General features: G+C 33.4%; 1 protein-coding gene across 1 annotated transcript; it reads left to right on the top strand.

The window, feature by feature from the left end:
* Positions 1–19: 19 nt before the first annotated feature.
* Positions 20–21270, top strand: gpnmb (glycoprotein (transmembrane) nmb). Its single transcript, XM_056480045.1, has 12 exons — positions 20–212; positions 1053–1184; positions 2845–2988; positions 4990–5163; positions 5262–5423; positions 7999–8319; positions 11244–11303; positions 11410–11640; positions 14328–14433; positions 14645–14868; positions 17082–17175; positions 18237–21270. The coding sequence occupies exons 1-12, from the start codon at positions 143–145 to the stop codon at positions 18382–18384; spliced, it is 1866 nt and encodes a 621-aa protein (XP_056336020.1). The 5' UTR covers positions 20–142; the 3' UTR covers positions 18385–21270.
* Positions 21271–23167: the final 1897 nt, after the last annotated feature.

The following is a 23167-nucleotide window of genomic DNA, read 5'->3' as shown; positions in this document are numbered from 1 at the left end:
GTGACTGAGGGAGGAGAACGACAGCACAAGACAGTTGAGGAGTTTGGGATCGACCAGCCAGGGTGCCAAAGGGGTATACAAGGAAAAAGTCCTTGGATAAATTCAGTTTTTCATCAAATTTTCAACTAATCTACAAATCGACATGATGCGACTGGAGATGCTATTTGTGCTGGCCTGGGCATTTTTTATTCCTGGAACGAACAGCAAAAAAAGTGAGTAAGAATTTGTTTAACATAATTCAGTACTGTCAGTGTTAATGCCTGTCTACACTTTGAAGCTTTGATGCAGTAAGACAGCATTTTATTTTTTAATAAGTAAAGATGATGACTTTTAAACTATACTAGCCTAAACTGTAGTTGTCTAGCCTATTTCTAAACTCTAAAATAAAAAGCCGGGGAGATAATAAAACAGTATGTAGAATGTTAGAAATCCTAAAAAATAATGGAAAAGCATACATCAGATGTTTTACATCTGGAGTAATAACCTCAGCTGTTTTCGTCCTCGCGCTTCAGTCTCATGGATCTAATTAGGCTATATGAGTGTCACCAAATCGGTCTTGTGGAAATACTTTCAGTATATTTAGCTCACCAGACTGTAATGTGTTAACTGCTTATTTACACTTTTATCCGTTGTCGGAGTCCGTAAAAATATTGATGAGCAGATGCTGAAGAGATTCAAAAAGTGGTTTACGCAAGTGGTTAAGTGGTATAAATTTGATTCATGATTATTTTCATCATTATTTTCTTAAGCTCAAAGTTCTTGAGGCTAAGCAAAATACGAATGCAACCAAAGCCTAAATTATTATAATAATAATAATTATAAATAATAGCCTAAAAACCATTCTCCACTTAAATATCTGTAAATGTTCTTTGGATGGTAAATGTTCGGGAACCACCATGTCATAACCTTATTTATATTAAGTTTGTGCGTAAATTAAATGTGAATTTCAATAATTATTTTCTTGACGTCACGTATAATGCTCTATGGTTTTATGCGGTTCGATTGTTTTTTTTTTTTTTTTTTTTTTATCTTTTTCTCTGTCATGCGTGCAGCTTATGGTGATATGTTCCCTCACAAACACAAGCTACCTTTTCCATTCCCAATCCCTGGATGGGAACCAGACAAGAACCCTTGGGACGAATCTTTGTATCCCCCCTTCAAACCGCAGTTGACTCGCAGACATGGTAAGTACAGGAAATTAGAGATACCAACACAATTTCACGGCAATTCCGACACAATCTCACATCGTTTCATAACTTTTTGATTTATTTTGCCAACAGGAACATTAAAATTTTTCAATGGCTTAGTCGATCAAAGCAATACCATACATCAACATTTATAATGATTTTTACAACGATACTTAAATACAAATAAAAAAAAATACTAATTAAATAACACAAAACTAAAGAACTAGTCTATACAAAAGAGCATTGTAATCAAACACACATAAATATTATTATTCTGAAACAAGGACAAAAAGTTTTGAATATGATTTAATTTAAAGTTTATAATTTAATGTCTGTGGTCGTTTTTTTTTTATTTGGCAGTCATTGACTACCAATTTTCATTTAAAAAGAAAAATGCAGCATTTTGATTTAAGGAATTTTAAAATAAATTTTATCTCTACCATTTAATGTTTTTTTTAAAGATTTATTAGAATATAAAGATACAATAGAAACTTTAAAATGCGCCATGCTGCTGTTTTCCCATCAACATGATGTAACCTGTCCAGCGGAAGCACTTTGTGCTGGAATAAATTTATATAAAATGATCTCATTAATTACAATTATATAAAAGTCTAACAGGATGGAAGGTTATATTGAGAAAACTATAAAAAAAAAATCCAAAGAATTTTAGTTTGAAACATTCAGACAAGATAGGGTAAAGAGGAAACAACCAAAGACACTCAATGAAAGTCTGTTTACTCTCTAAATTATTGTGAGTGGTCTGTTTGTGTAAAACAAACATTTTATGATACATGACTTGTTCCTTTCATAATAGATAAAAATGAGCTGCTGCATGCCATGGATTAATTTGAATCAAATTAACCTTATTAATCGTTTACATTTACATATTGCATATATCAATTTACATATACAATAAACTGGCAGTCAAGTTGAGAAAAAGTGACATGAAAACATGAATGTCCTGACTTATTTACTCTGGACCATAAAACCAGTCATGAGATTTAAACTTCACCTGAAAGCTGAATAAACACACTTTCCATTGACGCATAGTTTGTAGGATAGGACTATGTTTGCCTGGCAAATTTCACAATCTAAATACTGAGAGAATCTGGAGGGATAGTTCACTCCAAACTTAAAAATCAACTCATTATTTACTCACGGTCTAGTATTTTTAAATAAATATATATATATATATATATATATATATATATATATATATATATATATATATATATATATATATATATATATATATATATATATATATATATAAAACTTTATTCAAGTTTTTTCTTCAGTTGAATATAAAAGAAGATATTCTGAAGAAAGCTAAAAACCTGTAACCATTTTCATGCATAATAGGAAAACAAATACTATAGAAGTAAATGGTTACAGGTTTCCAGCTTTCTTCAAAAGATACTCTTTTCTGTTAAAAAAAAAACTTGGAACAATTGGATTTGGAACAAGTTTTGGGTGAACTATCCCTCTAAAGTTGTTCAGATATGCAATATAAGATATTTTTGGGTTTCATATTTTTTGCAAAGTAATTTCCATCTTCAAAGACTGTGAGACTAATATTTTTTCACCAACTTTTACCCATACATGGAGCTCTGAATGACACAACTGACATTAATCCCTGTGTCCTCTCCCATGACAGAAAAACCACCAAAGGTGCGTCTAACGAGTGACAGTCCTGCGATGAACGGCTCGTGCATCTCTTTCACTGCCGCTCTGGAGTTTTCTCCATGTCAGAAGGAGGACAGCAATGGCAACCTGGTGTATGATGAACATTGTGATGACGGTAAGATGGAGGTGCTTCTGTAATCTCCAAACAAAGCAGTATTGTGAAGGGGGAAATGAGCTATGTTTTAAAAGGTTGCAATTAAATACACTGTAAAAATGCAGGGTTCCACACAATTCGATAAGGTTACCTTAACAAATTTAAGTGGATTAAACAAAAAATAATTAATTTGTCCCAAACAAATCTCAAGATTTGTGCCGTTTCAGCTCATTTTAAATAAGTAGTTTAAGAAAGCATCAAAAATCTTTTCTTTTTTTTTTAGAGTAGGTCATGTGTTGGGTAGATTAATCAGAAAAGGTCATTAATGACTAATTACATCATTAAAACTATATTTGAATGACTTTGTCTGAAAAGTATTTTAATTACTCAATAATTAATTTCATTACTTGACTCCATACTACACAAAATCCCTTAAAATCCCAATGAATACCAATAGAAATGAAATTTAATTCTTTAAATTTTTTTAAACTGAGCCTTTTAGCTTTTTTATGTAATAAACATTTTCATAATTGATACTTAAATTGAAAAACTATATCAAAACAAAACATTTCAAAAGTGATGATACCACATTTCTTATAAAATATTAAAAGAATTATCCTTTACTTTACTAAGTTATTTAACTACAGTAACTAAATATGTATATAATTACAGTAACCAGTACTTTAGTTACTTTAATTATACCCAACACGGGTCATGATATGTGGATTCAGAGTAATCTTTTGATATATACAAGGTCATTGTTCCATTAAAACAGGCAACAAGTTTCAACATGTAAAGTGTCCTTCTCATTATAAACAAAACATTTATATAAAACAAGCTGTAAAAAACAGGAAAATCTGAAGAGTAAAACAATTTTCACTTTGACATGTTCATTTTGAACTATTCAAAAAAATCATGTTTTTTTAGAGCATTTGACAGCAGTTTTTTTTTTTCTAAATGAGGCACAGATTAATGGAGAAATCACAAAGAGAATTTTGTTAAAAGAAAAATACAGGATCTGACAGCAAAGGCATTGAGTTTGTAAGCTATAAATTTCATAATTCTTTGTCTGTGAAATATTTTTATGGATAATGTAGTCAAAACACTCCCAGTACCTTGTGATGTTGTTTCCTATACAGTGATATAGTTCACCCAAAACTTGCACCTGTTACACACTGTTGTGTAATGCAGATGAGAAGTGCGGATCCAGATGCAGCATTTAACATATGTTTAATGAAAGACTATAACAAAACAAAACAAAACAAAACAAAACAAAACAAAACAAAACAAAACAAAACAAAACAAAACAAAACAAAACAAAACAAAACAAAACAAAACAAAACAAAAACTAAGACAAGACCAGACCAGACCAAGAAACACAGGCGTTTTGACAGCAACAACAAAACAAGAAAACTGGTATATATAGTCCTGTCAATAGTGGGAATAAACCACAGCTGTGAGTGTGTGTGTCCAAATGACCATCAGCTCAGGCAGGAGAGATTGGTGCAAAGCATCCTGGTAGTGGTAGTTCCCCAGCGATCTGTGTAGGTTAGATCACTGGTGATCGTGACAGTGTCGTTGTTTACTTTCCCTTCACTTATCAAACCTGTTTGAATTTAGGGTTTTTCTGTATTAATAAGTTATTTTAAAAAATGTTGGAAATTCGTTGACTTCCATAGAATCTGTTTTTCCTACTTGAAAGTCAATGGTTACCCGTTTTAAACATTCTTCAAAATGTCTTCTTTCGTGAAAACTCATGAAAATACTTGAGGGTGAGTATATTGTGAATAAATCTCATTTTTGGGCTGAACTAACCCTTTAAAACCAGGCTTTTCCCCACCATACTATGTTATATATATTTGTTTTTAAGTGATATTATTTTAATTTAATGTTGTAAATGAACCTCAAGTGATATTTAATTAAAAAATAATAATTAATTAATACATAAAAAAATCTTTTAATATCCCAAAGAAAGAAGGAATGCTTTTTTAATTTGTATCCAAACTCTTCACTATTTTTCAGCCAATGGACAGCTGCGCTCAGGTTACGTGTTTAACTGGACATCCTGGTTGGATGACTATGGCTACGGAAAGTGCACAGATCTAAAGAGATGTAATGTTTTTCCTGATGGAAAGCCTTTTCCTCAGACCAATGACTGGAGACGCAGAGGTTATGTGTATGTGTGGCACACCATGGGTGAGTTTCAATAGTGTGTCCAATAACGTCAGCGATTTATTAGTAAACTCTGTGTAATGTAACCATAGTGTACTATAATCATGTGGATTCTGTCACAGGTCAGTATTTTGAGACGTGTGATGGCTCTTCCTCTCATCTGACCCTGAACACAACTAACATGACGTTTGGAGCTGATGTGATGGAGGTGATGGTGTATCGTAAACGTGAACGCAGAAAGTACAGCCCACTTTCCACCGATAAATCTGTATACTTCATAACAGGTCTGACAAATGTTCTTCCTCTTTTCATCATATTTATTCACAGGATTATAAAGTGCATCCGGAAAGTATTCATAGTACTTCACTTTCCCACATTTTTTTTATGTTACAGCCTTATTCCAAAAGGGAATAAATTAATTTATTTCCTCAAAATTCTACACACAAACCCCATAATGACAATGTGATTTTTTGAAATTGTTGCAAATTTATTAAAAATAAAAAACCTGTAAAATCACATGTACATAAGTATTTACAGCCTTTGCTCAATACTTTGTTGATGCACCTTTGGCAGCAATTACAGCCTTTTTGAATATGATGCCACAAGCTTAGCACACCTTTTTTTTTGCCCATTCCTCTTTGCAGTACCTCTCAAGCTCAGTCAGGTTGGATGGGAAGCCATGGTGTAGAGCCATTTTCAGATCTCTCCAGAGATGTTCAATAGGATTTAGGTCTGGGCTCTGGCTGGACCACTCAAGGACATTCATTCAATCCCATGTGATTTTCAGATTTTTTATTTTTTATAAATTTACAACAATTTCAAAAAATCTTTCCTCACATTGTCATTATGGGGTATTGTGTGTAGAATTATGAGGAAATAAATCAATTTAATCCATTTTGGAATAAGGCTGTAACATAAAAAAACTTGTGAAAAAAAAGTGAAGCGCTATGAATACTTCCCGGATGCACTGTAATTATAGCACGTTTTAGACTTGTGGATTATAATAAACAATATGTTTCATTACTTGAAATAAAATTAAGTTAACATTTTTGCAACATTCTGTTTAGTTGTTAAACTGGTGTACTAAAGTACTAGAAGAAAATAAGCTAAAAAAAATTAATTCATTTGGTCCCAAATTTTTCAAAATGCATACAAAAATTACATTTGCTCAAACTACTTATTTAAAATGAGCCAAAATAACACAATTCTGGAGTTTTTTGGGGGGGAAACTCAAATGTTTTATGTTCAGTCCACTTAAATTTGTAAAAACTAATGAGCTAACTTAATTCCATCATGTTGTACAACCACAAATCAATTGTATGAATTCCTTCATGTTGTCCCAACACAAATCGATTAAGTTAACAAATTTGTTTTTAAAATTTAAGTTGATTGAACATAAAACAAGTTATTCTAAAAAAATAAAGAATTGTGTTGATTCAGCTCATTCTAAATAAGTAGTTTGAATAAGCAGCAAAATATTTATTTGAGTGATGGAAAACATCTAGAAAGATGAAAAAAATCACAAGTATAAACTCTGTTAACTATAGATGTCCTCATAAATTATCAAATCATTATAGCATCAAATTGACTAATATTCCTAAGATGAAATTGCAATACTAAGTAAATGGGTGTAAATTTTAAATAAGACATATAGCCTAGACTGTAAAACCCAATAAGTTAGGGTAACTCAAACCATTTGAGGAAACCGATTGCAACAATTTAAAAACTAATCCTATTAAGTACTGTGAACTTAATCCATTTGAGTAAACGTAGCAATTTGAGCACAGTAAAACCCAATAAATGAAGAGAACTTAAACCAACTGAGAACTGTAAAACCCAGTAAGTTAAGGCAACTCAAACCGTTTGAGGTGTACTATATGAGTACTGTGAACTTACTCCATTTAAGTTGAAGTAATGAGGTATTTAATTAACTCATTACCTTCAACACTGAGTTCAAAACTCTTTTTAAATGAGTAGAATTAACTTCCAGTACATTTTGAGTCTACTACACTCATTTCATGAAAATCACAAAAAAAATTGTTTAGTTATGGTAACTCATAAATGAATTATATTAAGCAGAAGTCTAATCGAATAAGTTATGAATTAATAAATTACATTTTTTTGTGTTAAATCTTATGCTAGAGGAAATACCAAACCATTTAAATAGCTACTAAAAAAAATGAAATTTGTTGTTTGTTCAAACTACTTATTTAAATTAAGCTGAATCAACACAATTCTTAAGGACTTTTTGGGGACAACTTAATTGTTTTATGTTCAATCCACTTATATTTGTAAAAACTAATAAGTTAACTTAATTTTTTCATCTGTATGTGACACAATATATAACTTTACAGTACTCATACTTCACAGTACAAAACTTAAATGGTTTGTTGCAATTGGTAGCCTCAAACAGTTTGCGTTAACTTAACTTATCAGGCTTTACAGTAAGTAGATGTTTTACATGAACACTTATTTAACTTTAAGTGTGTATGGGTGTTTCAAAGTACTAGGTCACAGCTAGAAAGACATCTGCTGTGTAAAACATATGCTTGATAAGTTGGCATTTCATTCCGCTGTGGCGACCACTGATGAATAAAGGCACTAAGCTGGAGGAGAATGAATGAATGAATGAATGAAGTTATTTTAAAACATAATTTTATTGTTATTATATTTTTACAGTCATTTGTATATTATTGATCAAATAAATGTAGCCTTACTGATAATAGGAACATTTAAAAAAAACTTCCAAACTTCTGACTGGTAGTCCATATCTAAATGGATAGATTAAAGGTGGACGGATATATGGATAACAACCATTTACATGATTAGATTTTTATCCCATGTGCTTCTTTCATCCAGATAAAATTCCACTCTCCGTCAACATTTCCCAGAAGGAAGCAGCCAGCAGAGCGGACAGGAACATCTTTGTCAGAGGGTCTGATGTGATTTTCAATGTCCAGCTCCACGACCCCAGTAACTATCTGAAAACAGCTGATGCGGTCGACTTCATTTGGGACTTTCGGGATGGCAACCAGTTGGTGACTCACAGCAGCGTGGCGACCCATGCATATGACATGCTTGGAAACGTTACAGTCAAGCTCCTGGTGGAGGCAGCGTTTCGTGTTCCCTGCCCTCCACCAACTCCAACACCAGTGCACTTTACACACGCTCACAGCACAGGTAATCTTATAAACACAGGCACTTTACACTCCCAGACAGCAGAGATACTCTACTGCCAGACATTATCCATCACAATCAAAATGCATCCATTTATCTGACAGGGAATGCTGGCATGTTCAGCCCAAGCTTTTTATAGTTTAATGTCTTTAAAAAAGTTTTTTTTTAGTACTATTTTTAAAATTGCTGTACATTTCAGTTTAGTTTTACACTGTAAAAATAAAATTAACTGATTAGTTTTTACTAAGTTAGAGCATAACACAATTAAGTTCAAGGATTTTGTTGTCTCAGCTCAAGGTTTAATATTTGCACAGCTTGCATGGACCCTTCTACAAACTATTTATTAATATAAGGTAACACTTTACAATAAGGTTCATTAGTTAATGCGTTTACTAACATGAACTAATCATGAACAACACTTACACTTAAATGTTCATAATTGAACATTTACTAATGCATTATTAACATCAAAATCCATGTTTGTTAACATTAGTTAATGCACCATGAGTTAACATGAACTAACAATGAACAACTGTATTTTCATTAACTAACGTTAACTAACATAAACAAATACTGTGGTAAATGTATTGTTCATTGTTTGTTCATGTTAGTAAATGCATTAATTAACATTAACTAATGAACCTTATCGTAAAGTGTGACCATTATTAATAATAACAAATAACATATTTATTATTTTAAATTATGAAGAATTCAGACAATATTCTTTATATTAGCGATCATTCTTTATATGTAGTGTAAGGTCCAACCAGTTAGTCCAACATCTAGTTAGTCCAATGTCTACTGGTGGATGAAGGTTCATTGCGTGTTCGGTCTTTCCAGTGTCCAACACTGAAAAAAAATATTCTATTATTATAATTTCTTGAATTAACTTTTTTTTTAAAGTTAAGTGGTTGTAAACAATTTATTTATTAAACAAACAAATTAAGATGAATATTACTAAATTTAATTTGTTTGTTTAAATTTGACATAAATTGTTTGCAACAATTTTGCAGACATCATTTTTTTAGAATGTAGAATTCCTTTAAATTGAACTCATATCTGACTTAAATTTTAATATGAGGTGGTTTAGAATATTAATATTTTCATCTTTGTTTTATCTGACTCTAATCATAAAACATTAAGAAGCTTATTGTAATATTTAATTTAGATGAATGTTTCATTATTTTATGTAATCTTGTTTTTATATATTACTCTCATTCATACGGATTCCTATATCATCCTGAGTCTTGTACCGTCAGAGTGTACAATCTCTGAAACACAAACATGTCAGTCTTGGTCACTAAACAGAGATGATAAACCACTATTTTAAAAGGCAGAACCCTACTTACTCAGTTTAGAATATTTTGTGTGGTCCCCATAGATCTGCTGTCTACTAAATTGAAACAAAACTATTTAATCCTGATCATCACTGTAGAATAAAGCAGACCAATTTACTCAATTTAATTATTAGTAACTGATTAGTCACCATATTATTTAAATAGTATTATAAGTTTAGAGATGAAGGCCCACCCACATTTTGATTGCCTTCAACAGTACTGTTGTTCTAAATAGAAAAACTCATTATTAGCCTGTACAGTCGAAGTAATGAAGTAATGCCTATGTGTAGTCGGAGCTCTAAGAACATCATATAGCATGCCACGCTGCTCTGTCTATGGTGTTTTAGTCCATTACTAGCCTGTACAGGGGTTTGTGGGGTTATAGACTTGACATAATCTACTAGAGTTATTAATACAAGATAAACAATCTAAAACATAAGAATTTATTAGTCAGGTAAATGTATATGCCAATTATTCAGTCAATTCATAAACAATCAATACATGACATCAAATTCTACAAGATAAATCTAAGATCAAAAGATGCATACCTGACTTTCAATAATATACATAGTATAGAGCGTGAGAGCCCTAAACCATGGGCTAATCTGGTTACAGAATTTTTACAAAACTTTTTTCCTTAAATAGTCAGACCAAGAATCTCCTCAAAGGATGGCTGTGTAAAAGAACAACAGGCATTTACATTTAGTGGCATGTTATACCTGAAGAGTTACTGCCTATAGGGAACAAAAGGTAATTTGAATAGATGCCTAGATAGGGGCACACCCTTACAAGTGGGTCAAAAGATACACTGTAAAATCCAATAAGTTAGGGTAACTTAAACCATTTGAGGAAACCGATTGCAACAAACCATTTAAGTTCAAAAACTAATCCTAATGAGTAGTGTGAACTTTATCCATTTGAGTAAACAAAGCAATTGAGCACAGTAAAACCCAGTAAATGAAGAAAACTCAAACCAACTGAGTACTGTAAAACTCAATAAGTTAAGGCAACTCAAACCGTTTGAGGAAACCGACTGCAGCAAACCATTTAAGTTCAAAAACTAATCTGTATGAGCACTGTGACCTTACTCCATTTGAGTAAACGAAACAATTTGAGCACAGTAAAACCCAATAAATGAAGAGAACTTAAACCAACTGAGTACAGTAAAACCCAGGAAACTCAAACCGTTTGAGGAATCCGATTGATACAAACCATTTGAGTACTGTGAACTTTCTGCATTTAAGTTGAAGTAATGAGGTATTTAACTAACTCATTACCTTCAACACTGAGTTCAAAACTCTTTTAAAATGAGTAGAATTAACTTTCAGTACATTTTGAGTTAACTACACTCATTTCATTTGATAAAGTTGACTGTTAGGGATACCATAATATAAAGTGTTACACAGATTTGCTCATACTTTTGGTTCACAAAAATATTTTGTTCACCCAAAATTTGCTTATTACCCAATGATTCATGTTTAAACAGTAAATTAGCATTGTGGAGAGACACTTTTGTTCACATATAAACACTGATCAGCATACAATGTTTACAGCATGTTCAATTCCTTAAATCACTTTAATGTGTTTCAGCAATACCGACTCTTCCTCCTGGCACTCACACATTTACTAGCAAAATGGAAACTACCAAGGGTAAGAAAACTAAAGCAACAACACTGATTAATCACTGATTAAAAGCAGAACACATAAAGAATATCTGTACATTGCATATCTTTGTTTCTTATGAACTATTGTCCAGCTCCCATCATAAGCAGTGCTTCACCCACGACCACCACTCGAGTTCCTACAACTGCCATCCCAACAACTGAACCCTTCCAGACTGATTCAGAGGTTACAGCAACTACACCTGAGTCCAGCTCCAGTTATAACCAACCGACTGCGCCGCCGCTACTCAAACACACACACTTCCAGGAGTCAGACTGTTTCCGCCACATGTACGGCTCCTTCGAAGGAGAGATCATCCTTATTGGTAAGAACATCGACATTACATTTATTTACAAAAACCAAGAACTTGAGCTCTTGAGTATAATTTATAACTGCTGAAGTAACTAAAACTATACACTCAAAAAATGCAGCAAGCAAAATCAAGTGTACTTTTCAAGTAATTAGAACTGGCTTAAAATGTCAAGTAAAAAAATGGCTCACAGAACTCACAAAATTAAGTTGACACCTCATTAACATACTAATCTAAGGTAAAGTAAAATAAAATCATGTTCACAATCATCAATTTAATCAATAAGATTTTACAGTGTGGGTGGTCATACATTTGGGTCAAAAATGGACAAAGTCAAACCCAATGTTGGGTTGATTTTTTTAATTCAATTTAAAAAACATTTTTAACTGTCTAAAACAGGGGTAGCTTACCCTGTTCTTGGAGATCTACCTTTCTGCAAATTTTAGTTGCAACCCATATCAAACATATCATATCAAACCTGTCTTTAACTATGAAGTGCTGTTCAGGACCTAATTAATTTCAGGTATGTTTGATCAGAGTAGGAGCCAAACTTTGTAGGAAGGTAGATCTTCAGGAACAGGCCTTGAGCACCCCTGGCCTAAAAATATTATAAGTAATAAAGTAATAAGTAATAAAGTAACAAAATGCCAAAAACAAACAACAAAATTACTAAAACTAACTGAACTTAAAAATTAAAAGACAGACCACATATTCAAAAATGTGTGCAAATTATTAAATTATTTTCTTAAAACCTATTTTATTCTAGCTAGCAACAAAGACATTTCTCATTTTCATTTTGTTTAACTTGAAGATCTGGTAGCTGAAACTAAATAAACTAACAATTCATAAACTTTATAATCATGAAAAAACAAATAAAATTACAAAAATAAAATTATTACTTCAAATTAAAATTAACACATAATAAAAGTATTTCTTTATTTTAGCTATAATAAAACAACAAAATGACTAATGCTTCAAATTTAACATGAAAAATGAAAGCATATATATATTTATATTATTTATATAACTTAATTTACTTAAATTACATACATAAATTATTTTAGTTAAGATGCTAAAAGAATTACACTAAACTAATATTATTATTATTATTTTTTTTTTAATTATGACTATTTTTTTCAAATCTTTACCCAAACTTTAAATCAAAGATGCCCAAACTAGGGCCCACGGACCAGAGTTGGCCCATGAAAACCTTTGATTTGGCCCGCCATCCTGTCTGAGAAGAAAGGAGGGTTAGGGAATGCCTTTAATAGAGATTGTCATTTCTTCTTTAACTTAATCTTTTGTCAATTTGTTTTACTGTTGAGCTACAAAAAAAGCAAGCTTGAAATAAATGTTTTAATTAAATGTTGTGAATGAATCAGATTTATTTAAAAGTTCATTGTGTTATGAATGCAATTGTTGGTTTTCGTTGTATTAAGTTGTTTATATATATATATATATATATATATATATATATATATATATATATATATATATACTGGGCCGAAGGTAAATGTTTGTTTTTTGGCCCTTCATAAGAAAAAGTTTGTGCACCCCTGCTCTATATTAAACAGTATACATTAAAAATTAAATCTATTCTTTACATTTATCTAAATAAACTAGGTGCCATGCAGGCAACATGTTCCATAGTCATAGAGTTTAATAAAGTACTAAAGTAATAAAGTACTAAATCAAGTAAAATGAATAAGAATAAAAACCGTATAGTCGTTTACGGAATAACGAAAGGGACTACACAACAACTTCACAAACATTATGAAAACTTTCAACTTAAAATAACATGTAAAAATTATTTCAAAATATAGGGTGCCACGGTGGCTCAGTGGTTAGCACTGTCACCTCACAGCAAGTAGGTTGCTGGTTTGAGTACCGGCTCGGCCAGTTTCCCCCACAGTCTAAAAACATGCAGTATAAGTCTATTGAATTAACTAATTGGTCGTAGTGTATGAGCGTGTTTGTGAATGACAGAGTGTATGTGTTTCCCAGTACTGGGTTGTGGCAGGAAGGGCATCTGCTGTGTAAAACATATGTTGGAATAGTTGACGGTTCATTCCACTGTGGCAACCTCTGAAATAGACTCTAAGCTGAATGAAAATGAATGAATAAATTTTAAAAGATAATAATAAATCAATGAATGATTTTAAAATAACACTGTATATATGTCATTTACACCAATTTACAAATGTTGAATATTTTTCATTCATTAAATGTAAAATAACCATGAAATCATCGGTGGCACAGTGGGTAGCATGATCGCCTCACAGCCAGAAGGTCGCTGGTTTGAGCCCAGGCTGGGTCAGTTGGCATTTCTGTGTGGAGTTTGCATGTTTTCCCCGTGTTTGTGTGGGTTTCCTCCAAGTGCTCCGGTTTCCCCCACAGTCCAAAGACGTGCGTAGGTGAATTGAATAAACTAAATTGGCCATAGTGTATGTGTGTGAATGGAAGAGTGTATGGGTGTTTCCCAGTGTTGGGTTGCTTGAAGGGCATCCGCTGTGTAAAACATATGCTGGATAAGTTGGTGGTTCATTCCGCTGTGGCGACCCCTGATTAATAAAGGGACTAAGCTGAAAAGAAAATTAATGAATAACCATAAAATATAAATTAATGAAGTATACAAATATTATAATTAATTATTATACACAAAGTTTGTATTACTTTCATTTTTAATGATTATCTTTTTCCAGAACGTCCTCCAGCTCTGCAGAACCTGCCGGCTAATCAGATTTTAAAAGTGTCTGCAGACAAAGTGAGCAACACATCAGTAAACTTCATGGTGACCTGCTCAGGAAGGTGATACTCAAATCCACATCCACTAAATGCATAATAAACATTTCTTACAAGTAGATGATAGTGACACACAGCGAGCATCTAAAGCCCTGCTGCTGAAATATTCCCAGCATGTCAGTGTCACAAACGTCAAACACATTCAATCATGTTTAAAACACAGACGGCCTCTGAACCGCATCTAAACATCTAATCCAGCATCTTCTTCTTTTTTTAGTGTTCCCTCAGTAGCCTGCACCATAGTGGCCAACTCTGCCTGTCGGGAGGTTAAGAACATAGTGTGTGAGGATGTGACCCCTTACGACGAAGGCTGTAAGATCAGTTTGACGCGCATTTTCCAGACACCCGGCACTTACTGCGTTAACATCACACTGGGTGTTCCTGGAGGACTCGCTCTCGCCACCACAACCTCAATCACCATCGGAAACAGCCCTGATAAGAGTACGAATTTGGCTCTGTTTCTGTAATTCATCATTTATATTTTGAGTGACAAATTGAATGTGCTGCTGGGGATGTTTTCATTTAAATTTTATTGTTGATTATCACTTGCAATACAAAGAATCTTAGCTTCTGGCTTAAAATTATATGGTCATCTATATAAGCCATTAGCCTTTAGCTCTCTGCAACTCTCACATGGTTGCCCACTGAAGTTAAGCAGGGCTGTGTCTGGTCAGTACCTTGATGGGAGACCACATGGGTAAGCTAGGTTGCTGCTGGAAGTGGTGGGACTAGTAGGGGGACGCTTAACCTGCGGTCTGTGTGGGTCCTATTGCCCCAGTATAGTCAAGGGGACTCTATACTGCTCAGCATGGGCGTTGCTAGGCACATTTTAGGAAGGCTGTAGGCCCCCTATATTTCTACTCAGCCCCCCTGAAACTTTTGCAATTAGCTCATAAACTGTACACTAAATTATCGCCTCAGTAAATTTGATAAGAAAACGGTGGCAGAACTCGGCTCCTCCCCGTCTTTTGTTTTTCATTTGATCAGCAAACCACAGCTATGGACAGCGAGAGAACGAGATGTGTGTTTATTGATAAACTGTTATAATATTAGCTTATTTGCAGTTCTTTGATAGAGATAATCTTGTATCACCTGTATTCCAATGTCACAGAGGAGCAGTCGGGTTTTCTCCTGCGAAAAATGTAACTCTGAACGAACATTTTTCTAATTTTATTTCAAAAGGAACTACCAATATTAAACACTACAGTTCGTGTGGCATTAACTATACCATACAGTCTTGCACAGAAAGGATTAAACAGTGACAGAATGTACTCGTTATAACTGTCACTTGACACTGTCACTGACAGACAGAAACATCATATGTTGTCTAGTATTAGAAAAAAAACGTATTTATTATTATCATTCAGATCGTGAAATATGTGATTTAGCCTGTAAGTTTAAAAATATTTATTTATATATATGCCATTTAATTTGAAAAGTGGCAGTTTATTTATTTAATAGATGAAAACAAAAAATGCACTTGAAAATAGAAAGTGTTTTTTACTACAGTAAACAGGGGAGTTGAGCCTATTTGGCTTATTCAGAACTCATGGCTATGCCTGTCTGTCTTACAGTGGATTACTAGTATACAACCCATTTTAAACAAACAGTATTAAGTGTATTACAATTAAATTACTACTAATAAATGTAATATTAGGCTTTATATATATTTAAATATTAAAATTGTAAAGATTTTGCATACTTTTCTTAGGCATTCTATACAATTTCTAGGCATTATATAGAGTGACAAGTATCATTTAGGTAAAGTGTCAGAAGTGCCTTTATTGATCATTACATATTTTAAAGTTAAAGGAATACAAAATAAAGCATATGATGTTCTTCGATCATCATTATCAAACAACGACCCAAGTGCCAGCGCCAACATTAGTGGCTGGAAAAATGGCGGGGGTAGGACAGTTACATACTTTGCCGCTTGGCAACTCTATGTAAAAAGTGGCATTCATTTCATACTTTTGACGTTCGATTCTAGGCGTTCTATACATTTCCTAGGCATATTATAGAATGCCGGATTTTACACATTGCCGGTAACATATTTTCAGACAAACCCAAAAGTCATTCAGACAAGCCTGGAAAATTCTGACTTAAAGTTACTTTATTCAACCAGCAAGGTTTTTTTTTTTTTTTTACCAAAAATGACACAGGCTTCTCCCAAAAGATAATAAGATGATGTACAAGAAGAATCATTGTGGGAAAAAAAATCTTATCTTTTATATACATTTGAACAAAAACAGAATTTGCCAGGGGTATAAATATTTTGAGCTGAACTGTATGCGTGTATATACATATGTTATAATTTTACAAGGAATATGTCTTGCCAGGTTTGATTTTGAATAAGAATGTATCTTAGTGTCTTACTAAGTCGCAGCACATTTGGTTTTAACATGGATCATTATAATAAATCAATATGCAATAGATTAGCTTATCAGAATTATTTATGAGACACTGAGGACTGGAGTAATGCATGCTGAAATTTGGGCTTTGAATAATAATTAATACATTAAATTTTTAAATATATTTATATCAGAAGCGGTCATTTAAAATGACAACAATAATCTGCAACATTACTGTTTTTGTAATATTTTTGATCGCATAATTCAAGCTTTGATATTGAAATGATTGCTTTCTTCTTCAAGACTCTCCTAAATCCCCCCATGTTGCCGAGGTGGTTCTGTCCTCAAGTGCTGTGCTTATTTGCATCTTCGCATTCATCGCCTACATGGTTTACAAGTGAGTACACTGAAAAAAAATCATTTTGCTGCTTGTTCAAACTTATTTAAAATGAGTTGAAACCACACAGATAATGAGATTTATTTGGGACATTATAATTGTTTTATGTCCAATCTACTTAAATTTGTGAAGTTCGATCGATTTGTGTGGGGACAACATAGTATCCATTTGTTGACTTCATGTTGTCCCAACACAAATCCATTGGGTTAACTTAAATCATTTTTACAAATTTAAGTGGATTAAACATAAACCAATCAAGTTGTTCCCAAAAAAACCTCAAGAATTATGTTGTTTCAGCTCATTTTAAATAAGTAGTTTGAACAAACAGAAAAAAGTCATTTTGTAAGTGCAGTGCATTAACCGAACTGCTTTCTATTTCAAAAATACAATAATACACTGTAAAACAAAATGGGTTGCTCAACTCAAATTTAACTAAAATATGAACAAACCCAACAATTGAGATAATATTTCGCATACATATCTAATTATTTTTACTTATTTATACTATTATTAAGGCTTATGTTTATACAGTTGAAATCAGAATTATTAAACCCACTTTGAAATATTTTTTTCTATTTTAAATATTTCCCAAATGATGTTTAACAGAGCAAGGAAATTTTCACAGTATGTCTGATAATATTTTTTCTTCTGGGGAAAGTCTTATTTGTTTTATTTCAGCTGGAATAAAAGCGGTTTTTAATAAAAAAAATAATAATAATAATCATTTTCAAGTCAAAATGATTAGCCCCTTTAAGCTATAATTTTTTTTTCTACAGAACAAACCATCATTATACAATAACTTGCCTAATTACCCCAACCTAACCTAATTAACCTGGTCAAGCCTTTAAATGTCACTTTAAGCTGTATAGAAGTGTCTTGAAAAATATCTAGTCAAATATTATTTACTGTCATCATGGCATAAAATAAATCAGTTATTAAAAATTCTCCGTTAAACAGAAATTGGGCAAAAAATAAACAGGGGGCTAATAATTCAGGGGGTTTAATAACTCTGATTGCAACTGTACATCAATTGATTTATTTCTTTTTCCAATTTCTTCCAGGCGCTATAAGGTGTATCGTCCAGTGAGACGCTCAATGCTGGAGGATGCAGAGAGGAATGCTGACAGCTGGGGTTTAGGCAAACTGAGAGCAGTTTTGTTCACTGTGGACGAGGAAAGAAGCCGTTTATTGACCGAAAGGCCACAATAGACTGACCTGAGCTGTTGTAGCCACCAGTTTCTACAGGTGCTACTTATTCAATCCATCACCTTAGCTGTAAAACTATAACAATTACACGTGATCTCATAGTTGTTGAGTGCAAGGGCGTAGAATTGGAATGGACGGAGGGGATGTGTCCTCACCAATATCCACCAATTACTGAAATGTCCCTACCAATAATTTAATCGACTTCAAAATAAAATAATACTCCATCAACCCTTAGTAACCTACTTGTGCACAAAGAGTTAGTCAGGTTTGCTATGAGTTCACTATACTATCAACCAAGGCTGTGCAATCATTCGACATAAAGTTTGGATTTTGGCCTCCATGATTATGAAAAACAATAATCAGGATAAAACAGTTTAAATGCATCACACACCTCTCTAAACTTCTCTACATTCTTACCTCCTCAAAGCCAGATTGCAGCCAAATCATGTAAATTGACTTATGCAGCATGGAACATGATTATTTACTCCATGTAAGTGTTTATTTTATATTATGAAGTACTTTATTCATGTTTTTAAAAGCGCAAAAACTATTTTTGCAATGCATGCACTCTAGGGATGTATGCCCCCACCAATGTCAAGAGCAAATCTACGCCCTTGGGTGAGAGTATTCATACTGATTGGATTACACTGGCATCTTGTCATCAGCTTAGCAAGAAAAAATAATAGTAACATTTCAGCATGTGTGCTTGATAGATTTTGAACTCTTTATAGGGTATTCATTGGAGAAAAAAAAAAAGTGTTATTGGGGGTTATTACAAGATTTTTTATGAGAAAGACTTTTATGACTTAATCCTTGTGTGCTGTTTCCATCTAACAGCACAAATCCAACTGGGAGATTTGGAGTCCTAATTTGGCCACAACTTTGTCTATGTTTTAGCTAATGGATTGATTTTTGGTGACAAATCTTATTTCAACACAAAGTTTGGAAAAATTATTTGAAAATTTTCTAAAACTCAATATACTCTGGGCAAATTTACTACCCTTTCATTATGTTAGTGGCTGTTTTTGTCTTTCATTATTTTATTTCTTCCTTTATAATGCCATTTTTTTATTGCAAGGCCATGACAGCATATAATCATGCATTCTTGATTGTTGGTGGCTTTCCCTGTTGGGAAGAGGTAAAATTTGATTTTTTTATTTTTTACTGATACAACAGTGGTATAATCAGTTAATACCGCTCAATATTAACACCAGTGATGTCAAGTGTTGCCGAACTGAATTGTGGATCCATAGTTGCTATAGAAGTTGGGAATCTCTCAACTTTTCAAGTGCCAACAGAAGCAATAGGCAATCAGATCACTATGCAAACACCTTAGCTCAGACAGTAGCCGATCGCGGGCTAATTTTATTGGCTGACGCTGCTATGACGATCGCGTAAGCCCCAACTTTAAGCATTGATGCTGAAGCCCCATGTGAATTGGGCGTTAGATAGTCCTGTACAAAAAAAGTTTCTCCTCTGTTATAATGAAAGTCAATGGGGCAAAAACAGCCACTAACACAATGAAAGGGTAGTACATTTGAACAATACACAAGGGTTAAAAAATATATATTGTAATAAGTGTCACTGAAATTATGGTTCCTCACCTGCTCAATGGTTAAAGGATTAGTTAAAACTGAATATTCTTCTATTAATTCCTCACTCTCATGTCATTCCAGCCCCTTAAGAACTTGGTTTGTCTTCGGAAAACTAATTAAGATATTTTAGATTTTTAGAGATCTCTCATTCTTCATAGACAGCAATTGTCCAGAGACATTCAAAGAAGAGAATGCTCCCACAAAAATATACGACAGTCAACACTCAAAGTGAATTAAAAATGTTTTTCAAAATTGTCTTAAGGCAATAATGGGTGTTGTTAAATAGTTTTAGGACCGCTTTGATGAAAGGTGGTAATCTAGTTTAAATGTTGACTACTGTATATTATTTTCTCCCACTCCTTCTCGCAGTAATCAAGTTTTGTCCCACTCCTAGAAAATGAACCATTAACAGTCAAAACATTTTACTTGACTGGTTCAACTGTAATCATACAAAGCTCCAAGAACACTTCAGTGTTGTAAAAAAAAAAAAAAAAGCTGTATACACGACTTTGTTCACCAATGTCTTCCAGATCAGATCAGGGTGCACAATTACAACAGCCAATACAATTGTCCTTTTCTGGACCTTAAATGTCTCTGAACTATTGCGGTCTTATTGCAGATGATGAAAGGTTTTAGATTTAATCTAAAATATCTTAATTTGTATTCCCAAGATGAACATAGGTAGGGGATTGGAACGAAGCAAGGGTTGGCATCATTTGTATTTTGATGTGAACTACTTTTTTAAAGGGAGTCACACCAGACCAGTGTTTTCCAAATCTAAAATGACTAAAACTACTAACTGACAAATCACAGAAAAATGTATCCTATCCAAGTTTGGATTTCTTAAAAACAAACTGAAGATTTGCGGCATATCATTATTGCTGATAATAACACTTTGATTTGGCATGTTGAATTTTTTGACATGTTTGTTCATTTGAAGACAGGTGTTAAATGAGAAATGACTGGAGAAGCTCGACTTTATTTTGAATGTGACAGCAACATGGGACTTGTTTTGAATGTTTGGTGACTGAAATCAGAGCATTTTTTTTTTTTAAAGGCTATTGGTAAGCTTTAATACAATTCCCTTTACTAACAATTTCTTCACAAAGAAAGCATAAATTAAGTCATGACATTTGTTCAATCTCATATAATGCAGGTATGCTTGAGTATTAAAAAACATCTGATAGCACTTTGGGTAAATATTTAGCTTATCTATTATGATCTACCACTCTTGTAAGTGCTGTATATACAAAATGATACTAATAAACTTTGGAGACTGCTAATGATTTACAAACATCTGCCATTTTTATATATTGAAGATGCTTTAAAACGGTCTGAGGTAACCTTTTTGGGCATGGAAGAAATAACCTTACAATTTAGATAAAGTCTTTTTACAGTGGCGTTCAATCCTGCTCCCAACAATATGATTACAAGTTGATTACGTTGAACACAGGTAACACGGTCTTGTTTAGTTTCAGTTATCAATTACTTACCCTCATGGGGTTCCAAACCCCTGAGAACTGGGTTTATCCTTAAAACACAAAATTAAGATATTTTAGATGAAACCCAAGAACTCTCTGACCCGCCATAGACAGCGATGATCTCAAGATGTTCAAAGTCCAGAATGAAAAAGAAAAAGTCACAACATTGTGTTTTTAGTGGTTCACTTTAGTAGTAGTGGTGGTTTTTATTTTAGTACCTTAACTAAAACTGTAATCAAATAAAATGTAATCATTTTTTATGCAGCAAAAGAAATCTGACCGTGTTCACCAATATCTTCACTCAAATCAGGTTAGAGTATGTATTTACAGGAGTACAACATTGCTTTCAGTGTGCTTGGGCCTTGAATACGCTTGAACCACATGGAATGTTTGAACAATGTTTTGGTTCTTTTTCTGAACTTTAAATATTGTAAGAAATGAGCCTGCCTCGACCCAAATTCCACTCTAAATGGTGTGTTGATGCTCATGTAACCCCACTGGTCCTACAACACCCAACCCGCTCTGAGCTGGAATCAAACCGCTGTCTTTCCCCATGAGAGTAGGTTGCTCTACCAAGGAGTCTAAAGACCATGGCCTCTAGCATCTGTTGCTAGTGCAACTGCTAGTGCAACTACTACTAGTAGGCCTCTGCTACACTCACCCCCTAAACCTCACTCCCATCCAGGTCATGGCACCAACGTAAACCCACCGGTCCAACAACACCCAACCTGCTGGAATCGAACCGCTGTCTTTCGGTGTGGGAGACGGTTGTTCTTCCAAGGAGGCCGAAGACCATGGACTCTAGTGACTGTCACTAGAGCACTTTTAGAAATCATAGTGAGGTTTACCTGCACCGCACTTCACTACCTGGCCTCTGCTACACTCACCCCCTAAACTTCACTCCAGCAAAAAAAAAGTCAATTTACTCACCTTGTACTAAATTAGTTTTTTATCTGTTAAACTCAAGGATATTTTACAGAGAGCTAAAAGCATGTAACAATTGAGTATTTGTTTTCCAATAATGTCAATGTTACAGGTTTTTGGCTCTTTAAAAGATCTTTTGTGCTTAACAGAAAAAGAAACGAGTGGTTTGAAACCACTTGAGGTTCAGTAAAGGGTAAATGTTCACCCTTTAACAAGAAAAAGTCTCACATCTTATTACAGCGGTGTTTTTAGCTAAAATTAAGTACCTTTTTGTACGATTGTCATTTTTTTTCTTCTTTTTGATCTAAGAGTTTCATTTAGACAGCAAACAGGAATGCAATTTTGACATCAACACCATCCGGAATGTGATTGGGAATAGTTTAGCAACTGGACCTGGCAATAAGGTCACAGATGGAAAAAACAACTAATGCACCTCAGCTGACCACGTGTGATCAGATTACATTTACACGAGATGGACACTATTTTGCAGAAAGTCTGAAGATCTTAATTAGCTTATTTAACTGTTTGAAGAGGAACTAAAAGCCGTGCATTAGGGTGGTTCACCATGAAGAGATCAGAACATTATTTTATGACCATTTGATTAAACTTTGAGGTTCAGTTCTTGCTATTAATTAACCATTAATTATGACTTTTGCATCAAAATCATAATTTGGACTATATTAAGGTACTTTAAAGATTTGACAATTTTCCTAAAATATCACAAACATTAAAAAATAGCCCACAAATAGAAACAAGAAACAGCAAGGAACCACAAACAATGCTTGC

Source organism: Danio aesculapii, chromosome 19 (assembly GCF_903798145.1).
Source record: "Danio aesculapii chromosome 19, fDanAes4.1, whole genome shotgun sequence".
In the NCBI taxonomy this organism is placed as follows: Eukaryota; Metazoa; Chordata; class Actinopteri; order Cypriniformes; family Danionidae; genus Danio; species Danio aesculapii.
This window is presented reverse-complemented; position numbering and strand designations above follow the sequence as displayed.

What these genes read in the sequence shown, in the direction of transcription:
- gpnmb (XM_056480045.1), top strand. Translation starts at nt 143, where the DNA reads ATGATGCGACTGGAGATGCTATTTGTGCTGGCCTGGGCATTTTTTATT. An exon ending in ATCTGTATACTTCATAACAG is followed by an intron (nt 5,424 to 7,998) that starts GTCTGACAAATG and finishes TCTTTCATCCAG; the next exon opens with ATAAAATTCCACTCTCCGTC. An exon ending in TACACACGCTCACAGCACAG is followed by an intron (nt 8,320 to 11,243) that starts GTAATCTTATAA and finishes AATGTGTTTCAG; the next exon opens with CAATACCGACTCTTCCTCCT.